The sequence below is a fragment of the Mustela erminea genome, chromosome 1, assembly GCF_009829155.1.
Source record: "Mustela erminea isolate mMusErm1 chromosome 1, mMusErm1.Pri, whole genome shotgun sequence".
Lineage (NCBI taxonomy): Eukaryota > Metazoa > Chordata > Mammalia > Carnivora > Mustelidae > Mustela > Mustela erminea.
This window is the reverse complement of record NC_045614.1, coordinates 59676650-59700124: the sequence shown is the minus strand read 5'-3', so window position 1 is coordinate 59700124 and position 23475 is coordinate 59676650. Positions and strand designations below refer to the sequence as shown.

The 23475-nt window shown below is 39.5% G+C and overlaps 1 protein-coding gene across 1 annotated transcript in view; it reads right to left on the bottom strand.

Annotated features, from left to right (window-relative positions):
- The window catches only part of TXNRD3 (thioredoxin reductase 3), a 69084-nt gene that overhangs the window by 1872 nt on the left and 43737 nt on the right, over nt 1-23475 (bottom strand). The window contains 3 exon segments of the mRNA XM_032340349.1: nt 197-331; nt 1986-2003; nt 2005-2083. Coding sequence (XP_032196240.1) covers nt 197-331; nt 1986-2003; nt 2005-2083 — 232 coding nt within the window.

The following is a 23475-nucleotide window of genomic DNA, read 5'->3' as shown; positions in this document are numbered from 1 at the left end:
GAAAACCAAAGACATTTATATCTAGCCATCAGTATTTCAGTATTGCTTTAAGAAAACACGTTTAGAATATCACTTCTAGATTAACCTTTAAAATATACTAAGCAATCTAATACAAAATCTTTCTGACGATGGGCTTTACAACAGTTTTTCAAACCATACCAACTGAAATCAGTAAAAACCAACCCCATCTCCGTACCTCACCACATGTGGGATGAATTCCAATGGTGTTGTCCAGTTGCTGCTTTGTGAGCCCACATTTCATTGCGGCCGCAAACCCTTGGGTGATCTCACCGGCATTTGGTCCGAGAACGTGGAATCCTATCACCCGATCCTTGAATAGGCAAACATAAGAAAGAGAAGCCCGGTAGGTTAATGATCAGAATAGGAATCTATTTATTGCAAGTTCGCAGTTAACATTTACGGCAGCTACCACAGAAAAAATGCTCTTATGTTGAACTGAGCAGAGAACATTATCATGAAACTGAACCACTGTAAGAATCTGCTAAATGAGCCAGCAAATGCACATCCAGAGTTAATTTGCACTCAAATTTACCAGAACAAGCAATTTACCCACCGCATGAAGGAGTTCATTAGTATGATGTAAATTTCCAAATTATGCTGAGATGGTGCTAAACAACAACATAACAAATCTGAATTAAAGTCCAATGCTGGAATAATTCTAGGGCTTGGATAATTCAGAGTTTGGAAATGCCGTGGTTTCCGGCCCAGGAAGCAAGTTGCCGGGCTCCTGACATAACTAGGAGCAGCCAGAGCGGGCCTTTCATTCAGGCCTGCACATAGGGAGGGACAGGGCGCAGGAAACGAGCAGACCCAGCAAGATAGGGAGCAAGAGTCAAAGTCTGTCTCCAAGGACACAGTGCATTTTAGGCCATCCAGTGTTTTCTCATCAGACTCTTGTCTCCACGTTGATGTTCACTAGGGAAAGTGCTCAACAGGTGAGAGAGAGAAGGCAGAAGGGCAGAAGAGAGAGCTCCGCTGCCCACGTTCCGGAGAAAGAACAAAGAGCACACATGCGGCCTCATGCACACTTAGTGGTGGGCGCTCACAGGAGAGCTCCAGGAGCAGCGTTTCAGGGGTCCGGCCCTCAGAGGCCACGGGAGCAGTGCATGAGAAGTGGGAGTTTTCAGGGTCCCATGGAAGGCCCCTGAGCTGGAATATCAGAGATGGGGCATCATGCGGCAAAGTGGGGGACAAGGGGGGCAGCCTGGAGAGACAAAGGACCTCTGACGAAAATCTCCACTTACAAATGAAAACGGAGGCAGTGTGTGAGGGCAGACCTCGTTCACACTTTCCGCCATTCAGCCACAGGAAGGGAGGAAGTCCTAGGGCAATACTCCAGAAATAGCAATTCTTCAAAAGGGGTGAACCAAGTCCACTGCTTTCTACACTCAGGGTTCTTTACAAAACAAGTCGTTGAGTAAGCTGTGCTTTCAACCCCGATAATGGCAGGCGTCCATTATCAATTTCATGCTTACCTCAAGAATGGGGGAGGCTGAGAGCCTCTGCCCACCGGCTCTCTAACCCCACCAATTCTTCTTTCATGAAAGCCTTCATTAGGAATCAGTTAATTAACAGGTTTTCACTCCATGTCAAGCATCTCTTTCTAAAGGCTTTGACACACATTTGCCAATTTACAAAAGGCACACATGTACCCTACCTTTTATCAGTTGATGACCAAAACTTTCACAGACCATCTGGTTCTAAACAGCTAAGTTAGAGAGCTCTGGGAAGAGACATCTTTCAATGACTCTTTTTTTTTTTTTTTAATGGTATTAGTTTAGCCTCCCTTACCGTCTATCATGTGTTCAAACGTCCACAAACACAAACAGATGGACCGGGTAGCAATTTGAAGGATTCCTGCCCTCACCCTGAATGCAGCCTTAAAAGAGATCATTCAAACCCAAATTACCAAATTAAAAGCGAAGTTTAAAATGACAGCTTTTTAGCATCCATCTATTACGTACGTTGTCGAATTTATTGCAAAATTATCTTTGCATAACAAGTATTGTTGTCTCTGCCGCCCACTGTCCATTCAAGAGGCCAGAAAAAAGTATGAATACACCTGCAAGGACAAGGAGAAATAGGCCAAGATCAATGTCTGTGAAACCATTCCCTCATAGGCTCTTTGTTTATACAAAGAGATGATCATCTCTAGAATAGCTTTCAATCACCAATTTGAAGTTTTATGATCTTGACTTGAATGTGTGGATTGGGAGCATCTGGACCACTGTCCTAAAAATACCAGCTGTACAAGTGTGTGGACCTTTTTAATTTTTTTGCTCTGCTGTCAATCCAAAAAATCTCCCAATTAATATCATTCCATTTTCAAACCTTTCTAGGGTGCTACTGTCCCAGGGCAATGCAGTAGGCCCTCTGGCACCTGAGAAGTAAATAAGACTGAGATTCTGCTTAAGTGAATTGACAACCCTGCCTACAAGTTTCACAGTCACACCACATCTAGGGAAAGCAGAAGAAATAAAATAGGGCTAGTCCATTCACAGACATTAAGAACACTAACCTCTGCTACTTGCAAGCCTTCCTCCAGTGCTCTGAGTGCACCTGGAAGGCTCTCAATCTGGCCTGGTCAGCTGGGAATCAGGACAAAGTACAACACGTCCTCCACTCATGGGGGCTATACTGCCCCAGCCTGTTCATCCGACTCGCTCCACACAGAAGGCAGTAGATTAATGTCTGCTGCCAGGGTAAGAAATGAATTCCGAACTAAAATCCACAGTGGAAGGATTTAAATACTGGTGTTTTGTTCTTTAACAGGATTCTGTATTTTGTATTTTGAATTACGTCTTTATTGTTTTTATAAAAATGATCCAAGGTTATCATAAGAATAAGGCAGTGAAGAAATTCACAAAGAAAAACAAAAACTAAACTAAACAAAAAAAGCCCCACCATCCAGAAATAAATATTTTAAATGTTAGGGAAGCATCAATTGTCGGTGCATAGCTATAAAAATGAAATTTTTAATTTAAAAAGCTATCATAGAACACAGTTACTCGTAATAAAACCATTACATTTAACTTGTATTTAACAGAAAAGCAACAAAACTTTTCACATATTTTATTTTATTTATTTATTTATTTATTTTTTAAAGATTTATTTATTTATTTGACAGAGAACACAAGTAGGCAGAGAGGCAGGCAGAGAGAGAGGAGGAAGCAGGCTCCCTGCTGAGCAGAGAGCCCGATGCGGGACTCGATCCCAGGACCCTGAGATCATGACCTGAGCCGAAGGCAGCGGCTTAACCCACTGAGCCACCCAGGCGCCCACTTTTCACATATTTTAAGACAAATTTATCGATCTCTGTGGCTATTAGGAATAGAAGATAAATGCTTCTTTACATCAAGACAGTACTTCCTAAAATACAGCTTAAGAAAAGAGATGGTGAAAGCTCTGGGGTTTTAAAAAAGATTTTCCCCACAGCAAGCTTGTTCCTGGCTTGTCCCATGCCACTCTGCTCACACGTTTCAATTCCCTTTCCTTCTTTCTCCCACTTGTGCTCTGTGTGTGATGTTCCTTTTAGTATTTGGAAGATTTTATTTATTTAAAATCCTTGGTCCTCCTTGTTCAAAGTGGATGTGAAGTGTGGATGTAAATTTACTTGCTTCTTGAATGGCCATCCACTTATTCCAATGTCTTTAAATGAATGTCTCTTCCCACTGATTAAAAATAAAATACAATCTTTATCATGTATGAATTCTTCTAAGCATTTGAACCCATTTCCAGGTTTCATATTCTGTTCCACTCATCTCTCCATCCACCTGTTTGCCACTATGGTACAATTTTAATTATTACAGCTATATGATAAATTTTAATATCCATTAGGGCTCATCTCCCCATTGCTCTCATTCAGAATCTATTATTGTCTCTTCTAAAATTTATCAAATTATGTACAATTATTAGACATAATTTTCAAAGCTCTATTATGAAAACAACCATGTCTGTCTCCCATGGCCATTTCAATCAACTGGAGGCAACTGCTTTCACTTTTGTTTTTTAAAAAAGTATGTTTTCCTACTGCTGGATCTGCAGATCAGTGCCGCAGTTGTAATCTGCCTGGTTTAGAAATTATTTTATTTTGTTGGTCTCATTTTATTCTTCAGTTCTTTACAATTTGAGTCCGTTTCTTAACTAAAATGCAAATTTCAGACATTAAGCTATTTCCACTTTTCTCCTCTTCTGTCGGCTTAATTAAGTATCATAGTAAGACTCTTTCTCCTTCTAGAACTACATATGTTGTAAATGAGTTGTGGGCAAAAGAAAATACCTATGGGTTGGCCAAAGTCAGCACCTCTGGATCAATGGTTCACAACCTTGGCTGGTCATTAGAATCCTAGGGTGGGGTGGACACATGCCCATCCTGCTAAATTAGCATCTCTGGGAAAGGGCCAGGCACTGAAATCAGCATCTCTAGGTTGCTTTCACCTCTTTATTTACCTCCATGTTTCTAATAACATGCTTATGTTGCTACATCTTGAGTTTTCCATTTAGGCTTTATTGACTTGCCTCTACTGGCAAGGAGGATTTAACTCCCTTTCTCCTCAGCCCCTACCACCCACTCACTGGACACCCTTCCTGACCCACTCATCCTCCCCAATTACAGATATTTTCTCAGCTAAATCAGTTATCAATGTTTGCTTTACTAAGTCAAGCTATTCACAGACAATTAGATATTCACACACAAAGTAATGAAGCTGGACCCCTACCTCACATCATAGGCAAGAATTAATTCAAAATGAATTGAAGATATAGATGTAGAAGCTAAAAGCTTTGACAAAACTCTTAGAAGGAAACATAAGCATAAACCTTCATGACTTTAGACTGGGCAACATTTTATTCAATGTGATATCAAAAACACAACAGAAAAAAAAAGATAAAGAGGATTTCATCAAAATGAGAGACTTCTGAACTTCAGAGGAAGCCATCAAAGGAATCAAAAGACAACTGCCAAATGGGTGAGAGGTTTTATACATCATCTCTCTGGTAAGAGACTTGGAAGTAGAACATATGAAGAACTCTTAGAACTCAATAAAGCAACAACCCAATTTTTAAAAGGGGCCAAGGATCTAAATAGACATTGAACAAAAAGAGATACACACCTAACCAATAAGGCCATGAAAAGACTCCCAATATCATTAGTAATCAAGGATATGCAAATGGAAACTGTAAAGAGACACCACTAGATTGGTGTATTAGTTTCCCAGCACTGCCCCAACAAATCAACAAGACTTGGTGGCTTAAAATAAAAGGAGTTAATATTTTTAGAGTTCTGAAGGCCAGAAATCTGAAATCAAGGTGTCCACACAGCCAGGCTCCTCCCAAAGGCTCCAAAAGGAGTATTCCTTTCCTCTTATAGCTTCTGGTGTCCCCAGATGCTCCTTGTCTTTGGCTGCATAACTCCAATCTCTGCTTTTGTTTTCATATGGCCTTCTCCTCTTCTATCTTATAAGGATACCTGTTCTTGGGTACATGGCCAGAAGATCCAGGACAATCTCATCTCAAGATTCTTAACTTAATTGTACCTGCAAAGACCCTTTTTCCAAACAAGGTCACATTCACAGGTTCCAGGGGCTAGGCTGTGGACATATCTTTTGGGGAGTCACTACTCAACCCACTACAGATAGCTATAATCAAAAAAGACAATAAATGTTAACTAAGATGTGGAGAAACTGGAACCCTCATACATTGTTGCTGAGAATGTAAAATGGTACAGCTTGGAAAACAGTTGGCCAGTTCCTAAAAAAGTTCAACACAGAGTTACCTGTGACTCAGTGATTTTACTCATAGGTATAGATTCAAGAAAACAGATAGCACTGTGTACACAAAAACTTGTACAGGAATGCTCAGAGCAGCTTTACTCATGATGGCCAAAAAGGCGAAACAATCTACTTGTCTGTCAACTGATGAATGGATAAATAAAACATGTATTCTCCATATAATGGATTATTATCCAGCAATCAAAAGAAATGAAGGACTGGCACATGCCATGACAAGGATGAATCTGGAAAACTAGCTGACGCTAGGAGAAAAAAGCCTGTCACAAAAGACCACATACAAAATGATGCCACTTATAGAAAATGCCCCACAACAGGCAGATCTACAGAGGCAGAAATTAGATTAGTGACTGCCTGGAGCCAAGGGTGAGGGGATAGAGGAACACAGGGAGACACTGCTAACAGGTATCAGGTTTCTTTCTGGTACTGCACATACAATCTGTTAAGATACTAAGATTCACTAAATTGCACACTGTAAGTTGTTAACTATATGGTATATGTCTTCTATCTCAGTAAAGCTGTTTTTTAAATTAAGCTATTTACATCTGAGTCACATAGTAAACTATGGTTATTTTACTCCCATGAACTTTTAATTTTCTATGGAATTACAGAGTATCTTGTTTTGCATTAGACTTAATTTTCCCTCTACCAACCAGGATTTATCCTAAGTCTTAACAATACTGTATTCTAATCCATGAAGAGGCAATGTCTTTCCAATTAATTAGGTCTCCCTTTATTTCTTTTAACAGTGTTTCAAAGTTTTCAGTGTACAAGTCTTTTGCCATCTGAGTTAAATTTATTCCTAAGACCTCTTCTTAATCCTACTGTGATTGTTTTAAAATTTCCTTTTTGGAGAGCTCATTGCAAGTACATAGAAATACAACTAATTTTTGTGTGTTTTCATGCCGTGCAACTTTGCTAAATTCTTTAGGTTCTATTATGGGCTGAATTATGTCACAGCCTCAATATAAATTTGTACTTTAAAATCCTAACTCCTAATAGTCCAGAATGTAACCATATTTGGATAGGATCTTTAAAGAGGTAGTTAAAGTGAGGTCATTAGGTGGCCCTAATCCAATATGACTGTGTTCTTACAAGAAAAAGAAATTAGGACACACACTCAGAGGGAAGATGATGTGTACACAAAGAGAAAAGACAGCCATCTACAAACCAAGGAGGGGGGCCTGGAATATCCTTCTGCCATGGCCCATGGAAAGAATATGCTGACACCTTGGGCTCAGATTTCTAGCCTCCAGAACTGAGAAAACAAAGATATGTCTTTCACATGAATAGACACTTTTCTAAAAAGACATCCAGGTGGCTAACAGACATGTGAAAAGGTGCTCAACATCACTGGGAATCAGGGAAATCCAAATCAAAACCACAGTGAGATACCACATCACACAGTCAGAATGGTTAAAATTAACAACTCAGGAAAAAACAGATGTCAGTGAGGATGAGAAAGGGGAACCTTTTTGCATTGTTGGTAAGAACACAAACTGGTGCAGCCCCTCTGAAAAACAGTATGGAAGCTCTCAAAAAGTTAAAATAAGCCCCCTATAACCCAGCAATTGCACTGCTACGTACTTATCCAAAGGACACAAAACATTGATTTGAAGGGCACCATACACCCCAATGTTTATAGCAGCAACATCCACAATAGCCAAACTATGGAAAGAGCCAAGTTGTCCATGGACATATGAATGGATAAAGAAGATGTGGTAACAAAAACAGACACATAAATCAATGGAACAGAGTAGAGAACCCAGAAATCCCAGAAATGGGCCCTCAACTCTATGGTCTACTAACCTTCAACAAAGCAGGAAAGAATATCCAATGGGAAAAAAAAAGACAGTCTCTTCAACAAATGGTGTTGGGAAAACTGGACAGCCACATGTAGAAAAATTAAACTGGACCATTCTCTTACACCATATACACAGATAAACTCAAAATGGATGAAAGACCTAAATGTGAGACAGGAACCTATCAAAATCCCAGAGAACACTGGCAGCAACCTCCTTGATCTTGGCCGCAGTGACTTTCATTTATGATTTTAACCATCTGAGTCTTCTTTTTCCTAGTCAATCCAGCGAAAAGTTTATTTCTGTTGGCCTTTTAAAAAGTTTTCCTTGTTACTGATATCTAGTTTCATTCCAGTGTGATCAGAAAAGATACTTCATATGATTTCAATCTTAAAATTTACTAAGACTTGTCTGGTGCTCTAACATATGGTTTATCCCAGAAAATGTTCCATTTGCACTTGAGAAGAATGTGTATTCTGCTGTTGCTGGGTGGGGTGTTCTAATGTACATTAGATCTAATTGGTTTATAGGTGCTCAAGTACCCCACTTTCATATCCTGTCTGCTTGTTTTAGCCATTACTGAAGGAAGAGTATTTTAAAAGTCTCCGCTATTACTGCAGAAGTATCTATCTTTCTATCAGTTTTGCCTCATATATTTTTAGGCTGTATATGTTTACAACTGTTACATATTTTTGCTGTATTGAATTTTTAAATCAATATATAACATCCTTTTTTCTCTGTTGTAACTTTTTAAACTTAAATGCTATTTTGTCTGAAAATAATAATAAAGCTCTTTTTGTTGTTATTTGCAAAGATCCTTTTCTATTCTTTAGCTTTCAATTTGCATCTTTATATCTACAGTGAGTCTCTTTAAAGAACATACAGATAGATTCTATTTTAAGTAAAATCTGACAAACTGTCTTTTTAAAATTATTTTTACCAACATATAATGTATTATCGGCCCCAGAGGTACAGGTCTGTAAATCATCAGGCTTTACACATTTCATAGTACCCACCATAGCACATACTTTCCCCAGTGTCCATAACTCAACCACCCTCTCCCTACTGCCCCATCCCCCAGCACAAATTGTCTTTTGATAGCAGACTTTAATCCATTTACTTGCCACAGGATTACTGATAAATGAGAACTTACTTTTGCATTTATCTATTTATTTGCTGGAGGTCTTATAGTTTTCTTACTTCTTAATTCCTTTATTTCCCACTTTTTTTGTATTTAGTTTATGTTTTCTAGTGCATGATTCTGAGTGGCTTATTCTTCTTTTTTGTATATTTAAAAATTATCATTTTGGTTACCTTGGGAACTACAATTAACATCTTACATTTATAATAATCTTGTTGGAATAATACAATTTAAGGTTTCAACAGCATGGAAACACTGTGCTTACCAAAAATATATCTCTATCCCCTCCTTTTATATTCTTATTGTCACAGGTCACATATTAATACCATACATACTCATTAACTTGGATTTATAATGTTTAATACAGTTCCCTTTTAAATCAGATAGCCAAAAAAAAGAATAGTTACAAACCAAACCAAAACTGCAATAACACAGATTATTATCTATACCTAAGAAGTATATCCTTATTAGTGTCGACCTTTTCCTATAGCTTCCTGTTACTATCTGGTGTCCTTTCATTTCTGTCTGAAGGAGTCTCTTCACCATTTCTTTGGGGCAGGTCTACTAGTAATGAATTCACTCAGTGTTTATTTTTCTGGAAATGTCTTATTATCCTTTGCCAGACAAAATTCTTGGATGATAGTTTTCTTTCTGAAAGTTCAACTACATCGCCCACTGTCTTCTGGCACTCCACTGTTCTAATGAAAATCCAGCCATTTACCTTATTAAAGATTTTCATATGATGTGTTGCTTCCTTCCTTGCTATTTTTTTTATTTTTTTTTAATTTATTTATTTATTTTTTTAATTTATTTCCAGCATAACAGTATTCATTATTTTTGCACCACACCCCGTGCTCCATGCAATCCATGCCCTCTATAATACCCACCACCTGGTACCCCAACCTCCCACCCCCCGTCCCTTCAAACCTCAGATTGTTTTCAGAGTCCATAGTCTCTCATGGTTCACCTCCCCTTCCAATTTCCCCCAACTCCCTTCTCCCACTCTAAGTCCCCATGTCCTCCATGCTATTTGTTATGCTCCACAAATAAGTAAAACCATATGATAATTGACTCTCTCTGCTTGACTTATTTCACTCAGCATAATCTCTTTCCAGTCCCGTCCATGTTGCTACAAAAGTTGGGTATTCATCCTTTCTGATGGAGGCATAATACTCTATTCCCCAGGGGTACAGGTCTGTGAATCACCAGGTTTACACACTTCACAGCACTCACCAAAGCACATACCTCCCCAATGTCCATAATCCCACCCCTTCTCCCAAACCCCCTCCCCCCAGCAACCCTCAGTTTGTTTGTGAGATTAAAAGTCACTTATGGTTTGTCTCCCTCCCAATCCCATCTTGCTATTTTTAAAACTAAGCTCTTTCCTTGGGATTTTAACAATGTGACAGTAATGCATGTCACTGTGCATCTCTGAGTTTACCCTGCTTTGTTGTCCTTCAGATGCTTGGATGTGCAGGTTTATGTATTTCAAGTTTTGACCATTACTTCCTCTTTTTTTTTTCCCCCGCTTATTTTGTCCCTTCTCCTTCTTGGGCTTTCTTTTTAAAGATTTATTTATTTTAGACTGAGAGCGTGAGTGAGGCAGGGGAGGGGCAGAGGGAAAGATTCTTTAAAGCAGACCCCTCACTGTGTGTGGAGCTTGGACACTGGACTCGATCCAGGACCCACAAGATCATGAACTAAGCCAAAAAGAAAAGGCTGATACTCAACACACTGAGCCACCCAGGCGCCCGCATTCTGGGACTCTTAATGCATGTGTTGGTGTGCCTCAAAGTATCCCAATTGTCTCTCAGAATTTCTTCCTTTTTCTCCATTCACTGATGCTTTCTTCTGCATACTCACATATGCTGATGAACTTCTAGTGAATACTTCAATTCAGTTATTGTACTTTTCATTCCAGGATTTCTGTCTGGCTCCTTTTCATAATTTCTATCTCTTTAATGATATTTTGTTCAGACATCATTTTCCTGACTTCCTTTAGTTATTTGCCCAGTTTCCTTTAGCTCACTGAATATACTTAACATTGATTTAACAGGAGATTTAATGTCTTTGACTAATAATTCCAAAGTCTGGCCTTCTCCTGGAATGGTTTCTGTCAAATTCTTTTTCCTGTGAATAGGTCATACTTTCCTGTTTGTGTGTTATTATGAGTTGAACTGTGTCCTCCCAAAATTCACATCTTGAAGTCCTAGCCCCACAGTATCTTAATATGTGATCTTATTTAGAAATAGGGTCATTCGGGCGCCTGGGTGGCTCAGTGGGTTAAGCCGCTGCCTTCGGCTCAGGTCATGATCTCAGGGTCCTGGGATCGAGTCCCATATCGGGCTCTCTGCTCAGCAGAGAGCCTGCTTCCCTCTCTCTCTCTCTCTCTCTGCCTGCCTCTCTCTTTGTCAAATAAATAAATAAAATCTTTAAAAAAAAAAAATAGAAATAGGGTCATTGTAAGTGTAATTAGTTAAGATGAAATTACTCTAGAGTAGGTGGTTCTTGTAATCTAGTGTGAGTGTTGTCTTCCTTAAAAGGGAAAAATTTGGATACTCATACACACACCAACAGGGAATCCCAAGTGAAGATAAGGTTAAGATCTACAAGCCAAGGAATGACAAAGATTGCCAGCAAAACACCAAAAACTAGGAGAAAGGGACGGAAGAGATTCTCCTTCACAGAAATTAAATGGAAACAATCCTGTCAACTACCTTGATTTTGGACTTCCAACAGAATTCTGTGATTTAAGTCCCCAATTTGTGGTACTTTGTTATGGTAAACTTAGTAAACTAATAGATATGCTCCATTGCTTGTTTGTTTGTTTTTTCCCTTGAGCCTGGACATTCTGAGTATTATAACATGGTAACCCTGGAAATCACATATTTCCACACCTCAGAGAGTGCTGGCTTTTTGTTTGTTGAGAGCTGGAATCATCCATGTAGGACTTTTCCAAACTGTGTGCTCACTGCTGTGGTTTCTCTTCTATTGTCTCTGAGGTCAGCCAGGGACCTGACAAAGATATCCTTAAAGGTCTGACTCCCAAAATGGGGGGAAAAGGGAGTGCTCTCTCTTTAAGTCCCACCACAGCAGGGAAGCCACTTCAGTTTGTGGAGGTTGGTGCCAACTCCTCAGCAATCAGAAGCAGGGATGGGCAGTCAAAACACTGCCCTGATTTCTGGAGCAACAAGGTCCTTACTACCCACTCTGGACCCAGAAAAGCCACACCAGGAGTAGAGGCCATCAGCCTTGCAAAATATCCACCACAGTGCTGGATTTGTGTAACACTGGCCATTACCACAACAGAAAAATCCACCACAGTCTCCTATCCTCCTCTTCAAGCTCTCCTGAAAGTACTCAACTAGACTTGAGGATTCCAGAACTGCTTCAAACACTTCCTGCCAGTTCAGTTGTTGCCTCAGTGAAGGGATAGATTTCTGGAGCTTCCATGTCACCATTTTCCATAATAGCACTCCTATTCATCCATCTTAACTGTTGAGTAACATTCCCTGGTATGGATGTACAGCCTCTTGTTTAGCCATTCAGTTGCCAAAGGACATGTTGGTTTTCCCAATTTGGAGCTATTATGAATACAGCTAATATAAACATTCATGTACACACAGAAATGAACATGAGTCTTCATTTCTCTAGGATAAATGCCCAATCAATAGGTTTTTAATTTCTGCTATCATATTTTGCCTTTCCACCAGGTATCTGTTTGTTTTTCTAATGTTACTTCTGAATTTATGTCCTACTTTCTGCTCATGAGTGTAATCCATTATTCTGTGCATATGTACATAGTCTGCTTCTTTCAAGTCTGATAACCTTTTATTGTCCTGTTCATATTAAATGTTGGGGATTAAAAAGAAGTATGATATTGGAGGCGATGAAACTGTTCTTTCTCTTGATTCTGATGGTGGTGTCACAACTATTCATTTGAACTCATAAAACTTCACACACACACACACACACAAAATCTTCATCTTGCTCTAAGTAAATTATGTTTCAAAGTATTTCTTTTTTCAGAGTTGAAAACTGTGAGCTCATTTTTGTAGCTTATTGAATTTGAATTTCACTGTCCAATTATATAACTGGGAAGTTTATTTGGGGACCCTTATTCAGTATCATTAGGTGTTTCTCTATGGACTTGTCAGAGTCCCCTGAGAAATCAGACTTTACCAACCTCTGGCCAGAGAAGTGTAAAGGGCTGGTTGCCAGAGTTCTGGGAGCTCAGTGGAAGAAGAGTGAGATTCAGTATGAATTTGCTTGTTTCAGTATTGTGCTGGCTCCTGCCTTCACTTGATCTCAGTGTTCCCTAGTTAGGAGGCTTTGATTTTAACCATCTCCAGAAAATTACCTTCCAGATATCTTCCAGTGTGTGGAAAGTGCTCTGCAGTGTGTCCGGAGGTGACAGTCTCACTGTTTCTTAAATGGGTTTTTGGTTTGCTTCATGTCAGTGGACCCCCTACATTCCTACCAGACATACATGGTGTCACTTCTGTACCACTTCGATTTTCAACAGCAGGGTATGAATTATTTTTATGTTGGATCATCCTTGTCTACCCATGTCTATCACCCTTTCTTTTCTTTTCTTTTCTTTTCTTTTTTTTTTTTTTTTTGAGAAAGAGGTGGGGGGGCAGAGGGAGAGAAAGAGAGAGAATCTTAGGCAGGCTCCACACTGGGCATGGATCAATGAGCTAAGCCTGAACTCATGACCTGAGCCAAAATCAAGAGTTGGATGCTTAACTGACAGGGCCACCCAGGCACCCATATCATCTTTAACTCAACCTTTCCTGTATCATTAACTTTATTCTCAGTCGTCTGTTTCTTTCGATCCCAATGCATTTGGTAGTTCAGTGACAGAGTGCTTTTGATTCTCAAATGTGACCTTAACAATCAATGCAGGCATTACTCCCCTGCTTCCTCCTTCCATATAACAGGTATTCACTAGGAAGAGAGGCTGGGATTTTTTGCCCAGCCTCTCTTTCTTTCTCATCTGTCTCTTCTCCTAAGGGCAGTATCAGGTATGTAATCATGGCACTTGGGGAAGAATGCATGGTTTCTTTTTATCGGTCTCTTTTGGGTAACATTTCCCCTAGTGTTGGCAGTCGTGTTTACCCTGGACTTTTTCGTATCATAGTAATAAGCAAAAGAAACTAGAAGCCCACAGATTGTGCCATAGGAAGGAACATGGTGGGTTTCTAAAACAAAAGGTAGACCAGTGTAACTGGATCATTATAAGCAGGACAAAGGGCAGCCTGAATGGCTTGATTACACAATACCTCTTCTCACAGTGAGGAGTTCAGATTGTATTCTTTGAGCACTGGGAAATCATTAAAAAGCTTTCTCCTGGGAAATGGCATAAACTGATTTGTATTTTTAAAAGCTCCTCTGGCAGGGGCACCTGGGTGGCTCAGTGGGTTAAAACCTCTGCCTTCAGCTCGGGTCATGATCTCAGAGTCCTGGGATCGAGCCCTGCATCAGGCTCTCTGCTCAGTGGGGAGCCTGCTTCCCTCTCTCTCTGCCTGCCTCTCTGCCTACTTGTGATCTCTCTTGCTCTGTCAAAGAAATAAAATTTTATAAAAAAAGCTCCTCTGGCAGAGGAGAGGCAAGATGGCAGAGGAGTAGCAGAATGAAATGACATCAGGTCGCAGGAGTTCAGCTAAATAGTTTGATATCAAGCCATTCAGAACATCTACAAACTCAACAGGAGACTGAAGAGAAGAGCAGCAATTCTAGGAACAGAAAATCGACCACTTTCTGAAAGGTAAGAGTTACAGAGCAGTGAACCCAAAGCGGGGTGGAGACCTCACAGGGACAGTGTGGTCTCAGGATCTGCGGAGTCACTGAAAGATCAGAGGCATCTGAGTATGGCAGAGCTCCCAGATATCGGAACAGGGAAGCCGACTACGGATACGGAGCCGAGGAGTGAGCGCTCAGCTCAGGGTTACCTTAAAATGTTCCGCAGCACTGTCGTGCCACTGCTCTTTGAGCTGGGGCACCACAAGTGGCAGATCCAGGAGACCCACCTTCCTCCTCTGGAGGCAGGAATCTGCTGGGTTTGGAAACTCCAAATGGGGCTGTGTTCCGGAGACAGAAATGCTCAGTCCCAGGCCAGGTGAGCCCAGAGCAGGGCCAGAGACCAGGGAGATGGGAGTGATTGATCCATTTTCTCTGAAGGTGCACTGAGGAGTGGGACCCCGAAATCTCAGTTCCTCCAGCCTGGAGATTGGGAGACCACTGTTATCATTCCTGTCCTCTGGAGCTCTATGGAAAGCGTTCAGGGAGCAAAAGCTTCCAAGCACAAACTCGAGCAGCTTTCTTACCCTGACTCCTGGCAAGGGTGGTGTTATTCCGCTTCAGGCAAAGACATTTGAGAATCACTATAACAGGCCCATCCCCAAGAAGATCAGCAAGAACATCCAGCCAAGACCAAACTCACCAACCAAGGAGAAGAGCAGAACTCCAGAGCTAGGGGAAAGCAATGCATGGAATTCCTGGCTTTCTCCCCATGATCCTTTAGTCTTACAAAGTTAAATTTTTTTAATTTAATTTTTCTCTTTTTTCTAATTTTTAAAACTTTCCCTCTTTCCACTTTTAATGTTTTCAACTAGTTTATCTTAACAATACCTTTCTAAAAAAGAAAATATTTTTAAACCTTCATTATTATAGTCATATCTTATCCTCCATTGTATTTAACCTTACTTTTGATATACATATATGGTTTTTTTCCTAAAAAATTTCGGATACAATTTATTCTAACAGATCAAAATATACACTAAATCTAGCACAGGCCTTTGGTCTAGTCTTCAGCCTGAGCACATTCTCTCCCCCACCACGTTTTTTTCCTTCTTTCTTTTTCTGACCAACTTACGTTATCAATTCCTTTTTTAGAATTGTTTTTAAATTTTCATCTTTACAGTCATATTCCATCCCTTCATTGTATTTACCCTTATTTTTGTATTTATATACATTTCTCATTCTTAAAAATTTTGGGAGGTAGTTTCTTCTAAGAGACCAAAATACACCCAAAATCAAGTGGGTGGTTCTCTTCTATTCACCAGTCTATTATATTATATATATTTTACAATATAATTATGTAATTATATTATATATATATATATATAACTTTTTAATTTCTTTGTACCCCTTTTCTTCTCCTCCCAGTTTGGGGTCTCTTCTGATTTGGTTAGCGTACATTTTTCTGGGTACATTACATCTTTGCCACCCTTTTAGTATTTTATTCTCTCATTCACATATTCTTACCTGGATAAAATGACAAGGCAGAAAAACCCAGCACAAAAAAAAGAACAAGAGGCAGTACCAATGGCTAGGGACCTAATCAATCAGACATTGGTAATATGTCAGATCTAGAGGTCAGAATGACGATTCTCAAGGCGCTAGCTGGGTTTGAAAAAGGTATGGAGGATATTAGAGAAACTCTGTCTGGAGAAATAAAATCCCTTTTGTGAACCATGAGAGACTTTGGACTCTGAAAAGCAATCTGAGGGTTTTGAAGGGGCAGGGGGAGGTGGGGGTTGGGGGAACCAGGTGGTGGGTATTAGAGACAGCATGGATTGCATGGAGCACTGGGTATGGAACAAAAACAATGAATACTGTTACGCTGAAAATAAAAATAAATAAATAAAATAAAATCCCTTTTTGGAGAAATAAAAAAATAAAAATCTAATAAAGCTGAAATCAAAAAAGGCATTAATGAGGTGCAATCAAGAATAGAGGTTCTTACTGCTAGGATAATGAGGCAGAAGAGAGAATTAGTGATATAGAAGACCAAATGATGGAGAATAAAGAAGCTGAACAAAAGAGAGACAAACAAGTACTGGACCATGAAGGAAGAATTAGAGAGATAAGTGATACCATAAGACAAAACAATATTAGAATAATTGGGATCCCAGAAGAAGAAGAAAGAGAGAGAGGGGCAGAAGACATATTGGAGCATTACTATAGTAGAGAATTTCCATAATATGGCAAAGGGAACAAGCATCAAAATCAAGGAGGCACAGAGGACCCCTCAAAAACAATAAAAATACGTCCACACCCCATCATCTAATACTAAAACTTATCAGTCTTAGTGACACAGAGAAAATCCTGAAAGTAGCTCGTGATGAGAAGTCTGAAATATACAATAATAGAAATATTAGATTGGCAGCAGACTTATCCACAGAGACCTGGCAGGCCAGAAAGAACTGGCATGATATATTCAGAGCACTAAATGAGAAAAATATGCAGCCCAGAATACTATATCCAGCGAGGCTATCACTGAAAATAGAAGGAGAGATAAAAAGCTTCCAGGACAAACAAAAATTTAAAAAATTTGCAAACACCAAAACAGTCCTACAGGAAATATTGAAAGGGGTCCTCTAAACAAAGAGAGAGCCTAAAAGTAGTAGACCAGAAAAGAACAGAGACAATACACAGTAACAGTCACCTGACAGGCAATACAATGGCACTAAATTCCTATCTTTCAATAGTTATCCTGAATGTAAATGGGTTAAATGCCTCAATCAAAAGACCCAGGGTATCAGAATGGATAAAAAAACAAGACCCATCGATATGCTGTCTACAAGAAACTCATTTTAGACCCAAAGACATCCCCAGATTTAAAGTGAGAGGGTAGAAAACAATTTTCCTTGCTAATGGACATCAAAAGAAAGCTGAGGTGGCAATCCTTATATCAGATTAATTAGACTTTAAGCCAAAGACTATAATAAAAGGTGAGGAAGGACACTGTATCATACTCAAAGGGTCTGTCCAACAAGAAGACCTAACAATTTTAAATATCTACGCCCCTAACATGGGAGCAGCCAACTATATAAACCAATTAATAACAAAATCAAAGAAACACATTGACAATGATACAATAATAGTAGGGAACTTTAACACCCCCTCACTGAAATGGACAAATCATCCAAGCAAAAGATCAACAAGGAAATAAAGGCCTTAAATGACACACTGGACCAGATGGACATCACAGATATATTCAGAACATTCCAACCCAAAGCAACAGAATATACATTCTTCTCTAGTGCACATGGAACATTCTCCAGAATAGATCACATCCTGGGTCACAGATCAGGTCTCAACTGGTAACAAAAGGTTGGGACCATTCCCTGCATATTTTCAGACCACAATGCTCTAAAGCTAGAACTCAGTCATAAGAGGAAAGTTGGAAAGAACTCAAATACATGGAGGCTAAAGAGCATCCCACTAAAGAATGAATGGGTCAAACAGGAAATTAAAGAAGAATTGAAAAAAAAACATGGAAACAAAAGATAATGAAAACACAACTGTTCAAAATCTGTGGGACACAGCAAAGGCAGTCCTGAGAGGAAAATATACAGCCATACAAGCCTTTCTCAAGAAACAAGAAAGCTCTCAAGTACACAACCTAACCCTACACCTAAAGGAGCTGGAGAAGGAACAGCAAAGAAAGTCCAAACCCAGCAGGAGAAGAGAAATCATAAAGATCAGAGCAGAAATCAATGAAATAGAAACCAAAAGAACAGTGGAACAAATCAACGAAACTAGGAACTGGTTCTTTGAAAGAATGAATAAGATTGGCCAGACTTATCAAAAAGAAAAGAGAAAGGACCCAAATAAATAAAATCATGAAGGAAAGAGGAGACATCACAACCAACACCAAAGAAATACAAAGAATTATAAGAACATATTATGAGCAACTATACCCCAGCAAATCTGACAATCTGGAAGAAATGGATGCATTCCAAAACTGAACCAGGAAGAAATAGAAAACCTGAACAGACCCATAACCCGTAAGGAGATTGAAGCAGTCATTATCTATCTCCCAACAAACAAGAGCCCAGGACCAGACAGCTTCCCAACAGAATTCTACCAAACATTTAAAGAATTAATACCTATTCTCCTGAAACTGTTCAAGAAAGTAGAAATGGAAGAAAAATGCCAAACTCATTTAATGAGGCCAGAATTACCTTGATCCAAAACCAGAGAAAGACCCCATCAAAAAGAGAATTACAGACCAATATCTTTGATGAGCACAGATGCAAAAATTCTCGCCAAAATACTAGCCAATAATATCCAACAGTACATTAAAAGGATTATTCACCATGACCAGGTGGGATTACACCAAGTGCAACTGGGCTGCAAGGTTGGTTCAACATCCTAAAATAAACCAATATGATACAATATATTAATAAAAGAAAAGACAAGAATCTTATGATACTCTCTATAGATGCTGAAAAAGCATTTGACAAAGTACAGCATCCCTTCCTGATCAAAACTCTTCAAAGTGTAGGGATAGAGGGTACATTCCTCAATATCATCAAAGCCAGCTATGAAAAACCCACAGCAAATATCATTCTCAATGGGGAAAAACTGAGAGCTTTTCTGCTAACATCAGGAACACAGCAGGGATGTCCACCATCACCACTGCTATTCAACATAGTACTAGAAGTCCTCGCCTCAGCAAGAAGACAACAAAAAGAAATAAAAGGCATCCGAATTGGCAAAGAAGTCAAACTCTCACTCTTTGCAGGTGATACGATACTTTACATGGAAAACCCAAAGACTCCACTCCAAAACTGCTAGAACTCATACAGGAATTCAGTGAAGTGTCAGGATATAAAATCAATGCACAGAAATCAGTTGCATTTCTATACAACAACAACAAGACAGAATAAAGAGAAATTAGGGAGTCAGTCCCATTTACAATTGCACTCAAAAAAAAAAAAAAAAGACAGTATGGAACTGGCACAAACACATATATCAATAGGACAGAATGGAGAGCCCAGTCATAGACCCTCAAATCTATGGTCAACTAATCTTCGATGAAGCAGGAAAGAATGTCCAATGGAAAAAAGACAGTCTCTTCAACAAATGGTGTTGGCAAAATTCAGCCACGTGCAGAAAAATAAACCACACACAAAAATAGACTCAAAACGGATGAAAGACCTCAATGTGAGACAGGAATCCATCAAAATCCTTGAGGAGAACACAGGCAGCAACCTCTTTGACCTCAGCTGCAGCAACTTCTTCCTAGAAACATCAGCAAAGGCAAGGGAAGCAAAGGCAAAAATGAACTATTGGGGCGTCATCAAGATCAAAAGCTTTTGCACAGCAAAGGAAGCAGTCAACAAAACCAAAAGACAACTGACAGAATGGGAGAAGATATTCACAAATGACATATCAGATAAAGGGCTAGTATCTAAAATCTATAAAGAACTTACAAAACTCAACACCCAAAGAGCAAATAATCCAATCAAGAAATGGGCAGAAGACATGAACAGACATTTCTGCAAAGAAGACACATGAAAAAATGCTCAGTATCACTTGGCATCAAGGAAATACAAATCAAAACCACGGTGAGATACCACCTACGCACCAGTCAGAACAGTTAAAATTAACAAATCAGGAAACAACAGATGTTCGAGAGGATGCGGAGAAAGGGGAACCCCTCCAACACTGTTGGTGGGAATACAGGCTGGTGCAGCCACTCTGGAAAACAGCATGGAGGTTCCTCAAAAAGTTGAAATAGAGTTACCCTACAACACAGCAACTACGCTACTGGGTATTTACCCTAAAGACACAAATGTAGTGATCCGAAGGGGCATGTGCACCCGAATGTTTACAGCAGCAATGTCCACAATAGACAAACTATGGAAAGGAACCTAGATGTCCATCAACAGATGAATGGATAAAGAAGGTGTGGTGTGTGTGTGTGTGTGTATATGTATATACACACACATATATACAATGGAATACTATGCAGGCCATCAAAAGAAATGAAATCTTGCCATTTGCAACAACCATAGATGGAACTAGAGGGTATTATGTTGAGCAAAATAAGTCAATCAGAGAAAGACAATCATCATATGATCTCCCTGATATGAGGAATTTGAGAGGCAGAGTGGCGGGGTTTGGGGGGTAGGAATGGAAAAAATGAAACAAGATGGGATTGGGAGGTAGACAAACCATTAGAGACTCTTAATCTCACAAAACAAACTGAGGGTTGCTTGAGGGAGGGGGTTATGGTTGGATTATAGTTGGGGGGTGGTTGGGTTATGGACATTGGAGAGGGTATGTGATATGGTGAAGCATGTAAGCCTGACGATTCACAGACCTGTACCCCCAGGGCAAATAATACATTATATGTTAATAAAAATAATTAATATTAAAAAATAATTAACAATTTTTTTATAAAAAGCTCCTCTAGCTGATGTGTGGTGACCAGTCTGGAATGGGCTGAGTGAATGCAGGGAGACCAGGAGGAATGCTACAGGCAAGAGAGGATGGCGGGCTGAAATGGGACAAGGAGGGCAGGGATGGAAATAGGTCTACATGAGACATACTCAGGGGGTCAAACTGGTAGCACTTCCTGGTGAACTAACTATTGACGGCGACCAAAAAGGAGGAATTAAGGATGACTCTCAGGCACATCAGCATGTAGAGGGGGTCTTCCCTGGAAGCCAAAATTTCATTAGATTCTTAAAGCAATTTATATTAAAACAGTTAAAAAACCACAGTTCTAGATGCTCAACAATTTGTATTAAGTCAAGTGACCAGAGAGCAGCACAACAGTACAGCCCTACTTTGGCCCCTTCAGGAGCTATTTTTTTATTATACTGCACTATGGCATCATGCCACGGAACTGCATTTCAGGATCTAGTAAGAAACAGTGTACAGAGCACCTGGGTGGCTCAGATGGTTAAGCATCTGCCTTTGGCTCAGGGCATGATCCCAGGCTCCTGAGATCGAGTCCCACATTGGGCTCCCTGCTTGGCGGGGAGCCTGCTTCTTCCTCTCCTTCTGCTGCTCTCCCTGAAAAGATGATAGATAGATAGATAGATAGATAGATAGATAGATAGAGAAAGAAAGAAGAAGAGTTCTATAAAGCCCACTATTATATTTACTAAGGGGATATTTTAAGGCCATTATTCACCTTACCTTCAATGCCACTTCTGTAAAAATGAAAAATCTCTGTCAATTCTCCCTCTTTTAGCCAGGTAGTAAATTTTTAGGTTAATTGTAAAGCAAATCCACTTAACTTTTAGGGCATGAATTCTGTAAACCAACAAATTCACCTTTCTTCTAACACCATCTTAAGTTTTCCTACCCTCATTTTCTTCCCACCTTGATTTTCTCACTTTGAAAAAAATATTTTGTATGTATTGTTGAGAAGCTTTTCTCAAATATCTTCATAATAGTAATTTTAAAAAATAATTAATAAATCCAATCTCTGGTCCGTCAAACACAACAAATATATTGCTACATAAATATATAGGAAAGTGAAGCTTAGGAAAAAGACCTAAAGTAATCCCACAAACCTAGGAGCTTTTCCTATAAAGATAGTCCCATGTCTGGGGTACAGCCTTCTACATACTTCCCCTCATGTACCTGCCTTTCTATCTTAATTTCTCATTAATTTCAAAGTTTTAGAACTAAGTGTTAAATCCATAGTTGTTACCATCAATTTCCAAGACTCAAGTAAAGCTCATCACTGCAGAAAAAAAAAAAGTGGCTCATTATTACAAAGGATTAATTATAAATGCTGATCAAGTAATGTCCTGTAAAACACATATTTCTTATCTAAAACAACATTATAAAGTTTTAATTGCTCATTTTCCCAATACAAGAGATGTAAACAAGAGCTTCAGTTAGTCATCAGGCTATTTAACTAGTGCTATGATTTCAAGGAATTGCCAGTAACTGACGTGACTTCAAGGGAGAGGAGTGAGATTTCAAATCTCTTTTGCTGAAAACATCAAGTACTAGCTCTTTTATTTCTCCCTATCCCTCCTATGTTGGAAGGGTGTGCAGAAAAAAGCCACTCAAACTACCCATAAAACTGCAATGTAAGAAAATATTTATAAGCTTGTTATGATTGCATGGGGCGGGTGTTAAGGGCAGGTGGAAATAAACATGTGCTGGTGACATTTTTTTTAATTTATTTTCAGCGTAACAGTATTCATTGTTTTTGCACCACACCCAGTGCTCCATGCAATCCGTGCCCTCTCTAACACCCACCACCTGGTTCCCCCAACCTCCCACCCCCCCACCACTTAAAACCCCTCAGATTGTTTTCAGAGTCCCATAGGTCTCTCATGGTTCACCTCCCCTTCATCTTTTTGAGACTCTGACAGCTCACAGCCCACAACCAGGTTTACAACCCTGGGAACTGCCCACCCTCCCCACCACTGAGCCCATCCACAATGCAGATGTCCCCTGTTGATGGGACAGGAGCCTGACTCTGGCCACGCTGAATGGAAGTGGGTGGATAGCTGATCCAAATTGGACCACTCAGATGTCCTCTTCCATAACTCAGAATTAAGACTGAGAAACAGGGAGTCCATCAGTTCCTCCTAAGACCAAAACTATAGAAAAAACTTGTTTGTGGAAGAAAGGGCATTTTGGTTGCTATATACATTCCAGAAGCAAATAAAGTCTGCATGCCAAAAGAAGAATGAGTTGCAAGCATATATGAGTTGAGACGGTCTTGCAGTGCCTAGTTCCCATCCCTTCCTAAGGCCTTGATATACTCCTGCATTCCCAAAATTCTTATAATAACTTGTGCTTTCTTGTATAAGCTACTCAAAATAGACATCTGTCACTTACAACTCAAAAGTCCTAACACATACATCTTTTATCCCCTCCCCCCCAACTGTATGATTATTATTGGCTAGAGAAATAGGGTTTAAATTACTTAATTTCTTATTTTCCCAAAATA